We start from the raw sequence: 7,519 nt of genomic DNA on the forward strand, positions 1-7,519 counted from the left end.
CAGGTCAAAATATGTGCAGACCTGCTAGTGCCTGAACCCAGTTTATGTGTATATGCACACAGAAGATCAAAATTGTACGTAAAATGCCATGTAATCCATGTCAGCGTTCGGTGGTTTGGGAAACAAGAACATACCCAGCATGCACCCCCCAAAAAACGGAGTATTCAGTATGGCTGCCTATATGGCGGCATAGATAAACAAATGGTCATACACGAAAAATGTTACACACCTGTGTGGGTGTGTATATGTATGCGTGACTGAAACCTGATTGAATGACACAGATAACCAATGATGTGCGTGACTGAATCCTGACTGAATGACACAGATAACCAATGATGTGCGTGACTGAAACCTGACTGAATGACACAGATAACCAATGATGAGCGTGACTGAAACCTGACTGAATGACACAGATACCCAATGATGAGCGTGACTGAAACCTGACTGAATGACACAGATAACCAATGATGAGCGTGACTGAAACCTGACTGAATGACACAGATACCCAATGATGTGCGTGACTGAAACCTGACTGAATGACACAGATACCCAATGATGAGCGCCCAAAGGCTGCCGTCAGTCGCCTTTACCTCGGTACCGTTGCCGTCAGTCGCCTTTACCTCGGTACCGAGGCAGACTTTTGTGCAAATGGCTCCGTGTTTGTTAAGCGCTGAGAGCTTTGGCTCTGACCAATGACAGGCTCTATATAAGTCTCTGTATGATCAAGACACCACCTTTCAAATCCCCTTCCCGACGACAGTCATAGCCAAGTGGCAGAGCCAGACAGGGTAAACATCCCTGGACATGTCAGTAGAGGCTGAGCCTCTGGCCACAACGTCCTTCCAACCATCGTCCCTCACCATCCCGCTGACTGCTGTATGATTGTCTGACACCCAGTGCTTGTCATAATGTGCTTATTGTACAGGTCACATTTCCTGTATGGTGTGGCTGTGTTGCTGTATTAATCTGAACTTGATATTTGGAGAAAGGCTCGTGATGCATGTGTCTTTAGGCGTTGAGGTGAATGTGTGTTCACGAGTTGCTGTGTTGTGAAGTGCACCAAAATTCTTGCCACTTCTCTCTCTGCGCACAGCTCAACTGGTCACAGGAGTGACCTGGGACAAAATAGACCTTGGGGGTCTGAGAGTGTCGTGGAACAGACACTGTTACCATTCTGAGAGAGAATGTGACACGTAGTCTTGTTGGACTGTGGAGGTTCAGGGAAGCTGATTTGAAGCACAGGATCCTCAGCGCCTGGCCTGTTTTCGGACGAAAGTGTCTGGCTGATATATCGCCCACCGAAAGATGTTTGGGAAGCACCATCTGACAACACAGTCGTGAAAAGAAACCAATGAAAATTATTATTATCATTCAAAACTTATAACGGGAAGTGTCAGGGAGAATAGAAAGTATATATGATTTATCCCTGAAGGGAAAAATGTGAACATAATTGTTTATTTTCTTTGAATTATTAATAATCAGAAAGGCGTGTCTTTACGTTATGTTGTTTATCCCTGGGTAAGAGTGAAGTCAGAATGCGAACGTTGTGTGCGAGTCTATCTGTCGTGTGAGCTTGAGTTGAGTGAATGCGGCAGTGTGACAATGCTAGTCGTGTCCGACTATGACCCTCAGAGCAGCAGAGAAGGCAACAGCCGTCCCGACTACTTGGGTTACAGTGCAGAGCGTCTTGCCCAAGTTACGCCCCCACTCTCTCGGCCAAGAGGAATTTTAGGATAGTCAGCGTTGGGATGGTTCCCAAAGGCCAGCAAGGCCCCAGGGCTGCAGCAATAAGAGCCCGTGCAATCATGGCTTCTAGTTTTGAAAGTCATAGTCATCCACAAAAGACTAAGCTGTAAAATGACTTCCCATTGCAATGGAGAAACCACTGATAATACAGCTCTCACTTTGCTGTTGGCCAAGCTGTAAGCTTATGTCAACCTGTGATATGCCGACTGAGTGCTGTTCTGACTGGTGGGAAAGGCGTGGTGTGGTCAGTGCTGACTGGTGGGAAAGGAGTGGTGTGGTCAGTGCTGTGCTGACTGGTGGGAAAGGCGTGGTGTGGTCAGTGCTGACTGGTGGGAAAGGGGTGGTGTGGTCAGTGCTGTGCTGACTGGTGGGAAAGGGGTGGTGTGGTCAGTGCTGACTGGTGGGAAAGGCGTGGTGTGGTCAGTGCTGACTGGTGGGAAAGGCGTGGTGTGGTCAGTGCTGACTGGTGGGAAAGGGTTGGTGTGGTCAGTGCTGACTGGTGGGAAAGGCGTGGTGTGGTCAGTGCTGACTGGTGGGAAAGGCGTGGTGTGGTCAGTGCTGACTGGTGGGAAAGGCGTGGTGTGGTCAGTGCTGACTGGTGGGAAAGGCGTGGTGTGGTCAGTGCTGTGCTGACTGGTGGGAAAGGGGTGGTGTGGTCAGTGCTGTGCTGACTGGTGGGAAAGGGGTGGTGTGGTCAGTGCTGACTGGTGGGAAAGGGGTGGTGTGGTCAGTGCTGACTGGTGGGAAAGGGGTGGTGTGGTCAGTGCTGTGCTGACTGGTGGGAAAGGGGTGGTGTGGTCAGTGCTGTGCTGACTGGTGGGAAAGGCGTGGTGTGGTCAGTGCTGACTGGTGGGAAAGGGGTGGTGTGGTCAGTGCTGACTGGTGAGAAAGGGGTGGTGTGGTCAGTGCTGTGCTGACTGGTGAGAAAGGGGTGGTGTGGTCAGTGCTGACTGGTGGGAAAGGGGTGGTGTGGTCAGTGCTGACTGGTGGGAAAGGGGTGGTGTGGTCAGTGCTGTGCTGACTGGTGGGAAAGGGGTGGTGTGGTCAGTGCTGTGCTGACTGGTGGGAAAGGGGTGGTGTGGTCAGTGCTGTGCTGACTGGTGGGAAAGGAGTGGTGTGGTCAGTGCTGTGCTGACTGGTGGGAAAGGGGTGGTGTGGTCAGTGCTGTGCTGACTGGTGGGAAAGGGGTGGTGTGGTCAGTGCTGACTGGTGGGAAAGGAGTGGTGTGGTCAGTGCTGACTGGTGGGAAAGGGGTGGTGTGGTCAGTGCTGACTGGTGGGAAAGGAGTGGTGTGGTCAGTGCTGTGCTGACTGGTGGGAAAGGCGTGGTGTGGTCAGTGCTGTGCTGACTGGTGGGAAAGGAGTGGTGTGGTCAGTGCTGACTGGTGGGAAAGGCGTGGTGTGGTCAGTGCTGACTGGTGGGAAAGGAGTGGTGTGGTCAGTGCTGACTGGTGGGAAAGGGGTGGTGTGGTCAGTGCTGACTGGTGGGAAAGGAGTGGTGTGGTCAGTGCTGACTGGTGGGAAAGGCGTGGTGTGGTCAGTGCTGTGCTGACTGGTAAGAAAGGAGCCTGAGTGACACACCACCAACTGCGCTGTGGCACGTGCTGGGCGATGGCGGGACTACACAATATGAAACCCGTGGAAAGGGACGCAACAGTTGAGGTTACGAGGCGAGACTGTGAAAGCGCAGTTGTGTCCCTTGACTGAGAGATTTAAAATTTAAAAAGAGATGAATAAATAGATAAATAAATACATAAATAAATAAATATCTGGAATGTCTCCAGCATTTATTTCATCACTGTCAAATCCCAAGTCAGGTCTTCAACAGGCCGAAGTTTTGCCAAACCCTGTTTCTACCTCTCTCAATTTGCGCATGCGCGTGTCTGTATGTGTGTGCGTGTGTGTGTGTGTGTGTGTATGCGCGCGCGCGCGCGTGAGAGAGAGAGAGAGAGAGAGAGAGAGAGAGCATGCCCATGCATTTCGTCAACCTTGTAATGTGCGTTCGTGTGTGTGTTTGTGTGTCCGTGTTGTTGGTTCGCGCGCGCGCGCATGTGTCTGTGATGTGTAAGAAACAGAGAGAGAGAGAGAGAGAGAGAGAGAGAGAGAGAGAGAGAGAGAGAGAGAAACATTGCTTTTCTCTTAAAGTCAAAGGGCATGCGAGTAAGCTGGTGGTATACCTAAAGCCACCATGATGCACGTAGACACGTAATCAACAATGGAAATTTCTCATGTGCCCAGTGCCACGATGGATTCATTCAACAGTGATTAACACTGTCATTCCAGCACGGGTATCCGGGCTTTTATTCCAGAGAATACATTACTTCTTTTGACAGAAACAGAAAAGTGACGACCAAACAATGTCATATTTCTACATATATATATCTCAGGCTCTTTATAGTAATCGACAGCATGAAAAATTGGATAACCATATCGTTAAACTTTTTTTTTAATTCAAAATTTATGTCCTTCACATTCACACAGACACATAATCACAGAACTAGATAGATAGATAGATAGATTGATAGATAGATAGAACATTGCAATATACGAAAATAAACAACAAATAAACAAATAAATACACATATTCATCCACATTGATGGGTGTGTGTGTGTGTGTGTGTGTGTGTGTGTGCGCGCGCCCGCGCGTGTGTGTTCGTGACTGCAAACAGAAAACTGATATCAAAGATTTGTTTCATCATCTTTTCGTCATCCAAGCACCTTATATCAATCTGTAAAAGTATGGCGTTTCTGTAAAGCAAAGACAAATAAATAAGTATATATATATATATATGGCAGTCCAGTTGGGAGAGGAAAGGAAAAGACGGTGGAATCACCACTGCCATATGTTCCTGTGTGGCGCTGATCCCAGACTGACGGAATTCACGTGCATCACATCACCATCCTTCCACAACCCCCACCCCTGTCCCACTCTCCCTGCCCCAGCACCAGTCCTTCACACCGCTCCGGAGCTCCAGAAAAGTGAAGCCAATATGAAGACAGATGGCCCTGTCGTGTAATATCTGTATGGAAACGTATGGCCCTGGTGTGTAACATCTGTATGGAGATAGACGATCCTGTAATGTAACGTCTGTATGGAGATAGACGGTCCTGTAATGTAACGTCTGTATGGAGATAGACGATCCTGTAATGTAACGTCTGTATGGAGATAGACGATCCTGTAATGTAACGTCTGTATGAAGACAGATGGCCCTGTCATGTAATATCTGTATGGAAACCTATGGCCCTGGTGTGTAACATCTGTATGGCGATATATGGTCCTGTAATGTAACGTCTGTATGAAGACAGATGGCCCTGTCATGTAATATCTGTATGGAAACCTATGGCCCTGGTGTGTAACATCTGTATGGCGATATATGGTCCTGTAATGTAACGTCTGTATGAAGATAGATGGCCCTGTCGTGTAATATCTGTATGGAAACCTATGGCCCTGGTGTGTAACATCTGTATGGCGATATATGGTCCTGTAATGTAACGTCTGTATGAAGACAGATGGCCCTGTCGTGTAATATCTGTATGGAAACCTATGGCCCTGGTGTGTAACATCTGTATGGCGATATATGGTCCTGTAATGTAACGTCTGTATGAAGACAGATGGCCCTGTCGTGTAATATCTGTATGGAAACCTATGGCCCTGGTGTGTAACATCTGTATGGCGATATATGGTCCTGTAATGTAACGTCTGTATGAAGACAGATGGCCCTGTCATGTAATATCTGTATGGAAACCTATGGCCCTGGTGTGTAACATCTGTATGGCGATATATGGTCCTGTAATGTAACGTCTGTATGAAGACAGATGGCCCTGTCATGTAATATCTGTATGGAAACCTATGGCCCTGGTGTGTAACATCTGTATGGCGATATATGGTCCTGTAATGTAACGTCTGTATGAAGACAGATGGCCCTGTCATGTAATATCTGTATGGAAACCTATGGCCCTGGTGTGTAACATCTGTATGGCGATATATGGTCCTGTAATGTAACGTCTGTATGAAGACAGATGGCCCTGTCATGTAATATCTGTATGGAAACCTATGGCCCTGGTGTGTAACATCTGTATGGCGATATATGGTCCTGTAATGTAACGTCTGTATGAAGATAGATGGCCCTGTCATGTAATATCTGTATGGAAACCTATGGCCCTGGTGTGTAACATCTGTATGGCGATATATGGTCCTGTAATGTAACGTCTGTATGAAGACAGATGGCCCTGTCATGTAATATCTGTATGGAAACCTATGGCCCTGGTGTGTAACATCTGTATGGCGATATATGGTCCTGTAATGTAACGTCTGTATGAAGACAGATGGCCCTGTCATGTAATATCTGTATGGAAACGTATGGCCCTGGTGTGTAACATCTGTATGGCGATAGACGGTCCTGTAATGTAACATCTGTATGGCGATAGACGGTCCTGTAATGTAACGTCTGTACGACGATAGATGTTTCTGTAATGTAACACCTGTACGGAGATGTATGGTCTAGTAATGTAACACCTGTACGGAGACAGACGGTCCTTTAATATCACATCCAATGGTCCTGTACCGCGTCCACGCCGAAGTAGCTCCCCAGACATGCACGTCACAGGTGACGTCAGGCGGTGATGACACGTCAGCGGGGGCATTGGGGGTTAGCGGGGGTGGGGGGGTGTAGACGATGGGGTTCGAAGAGCCCTAGGTGTGGGCAGGAGGGGGTTCATGTGAAGACTGGATGGTGGAGCGTCGTTTCTTGAGGCCTTCCAGTTTGTTCTGAAGCATCTGTCCCTGGCGGTCCCTGTTCTGGGCCAACCTGAAACAGGCAGCACGTGCAACCCTTTGGTCACGGCTCCCTGCACTGACGTCAGTGTTGGTTGCGTGTGGAGGGCCGGGGGGGTAGGGGGGGGACGTGTATGCAGAGGGGATCAACGGCTTTGGGGCTAACACACACACACACACACACACACACACACACACACACACACACACACTCACACACCAAAACAAAACAAAACAAATCGAATACAAACAAATATTTTCATAACCAGCAGTCGCTCTGCTAAGTACATAACAGGACAAAACATGAAGCCAAATTCCCTATCTCCTGTGTGAATAAAGATCCTTTCTGATTCCGTGTGTTGAGGGAAGGAGAGGGGAGGGAAGGGGGGAGGGAAGAGGAGGGAGGGGGGGGGCGTTGTGAGAGGGTGCCTTGTGAACACTTTGTCGATCCCATTTCGTGTTGTGAATCGTGTTTGTCACAATCGCTTCAACAATTCACCACGGCCTGCTTGAAACACACCACCCCACCCCACACCACCCCACCCCATCACCCATCAGAAACCCCACACACACAAAAAAATCCAAAATATTTTCAGCATGTTATCTCCTCGTGTGCGTCATTTGATGATGTGCGTCATTAGATGATGTGCGTCATTTGATGTTGTGTGTTAACAATTTTCTGTCACCATGTTTGGCGTGTATTGTCTGCAGCCTGGTCAGAGTTAGTGACTTTGTGATTTGTGAGGGGCGGAGGTAGGCGGGAAGGGGTGGGGGGCCTGGGGGAGGGTGTTGGCTTTGGAAGGGCAGGTATGAGGACGGGGAGAAGGTGGGGTGCATGGAGGGAGAGTGGAGGGGGGTGTTTAACGCATCAACACGACTCCACCTGATTGGGATAGAAGTGGTGACGCAGATTTTTTTTTCATCCGTTCATGGAATCAAAGACTTTAGCCCTACGGAAAGACCCGCCACTTTGCGCGGTAAGTGAAGCCGACCTGACGCA

General features: G+C 48.7%; 1 protein-coding gene across 2 annotated transcripts in view; it reads right to left on the minus strand.

Moving 5' to 3' along the window:
* Nucleotides 1–6,127: 6,127 nt before the first annotated feature.
* Nucleotides 6,128–7,519, minus strand: part of LOC143295259 (uncharacterized) — an 11,896-nt gene continuing 10,504 nt past the window's right edge. For both annotated transcript variants that reach the window (XM_076606843.1, XM_076606844.1), the window contains exon 6: nt 6,128–6,553. In XM_076606843.1, the coding sequence (XP_076462958.1) occupies nt 6,439–6,553 (115 nt within the window). In that variant the 3' untranslated portion in view covers nt 6,128–6,438. The remainder of the gene's footprint in view (nt 6,554–7,519) is intronic.

This window comes from Babylonia areolata, chromosome 20, assembly GCF_041734735.1.
Source record: "Babylonia areolata isolate BAREFJ2019XMU chromosome 20, ASM4173473v1, whole genome shotgun sequence".
Lineage (NCBI taxonomy): Eukaryota > Metazoa > Mollusca > Gastropoda > Neogastropoda > Buccinidae > Babylonia > Babylonia areolata.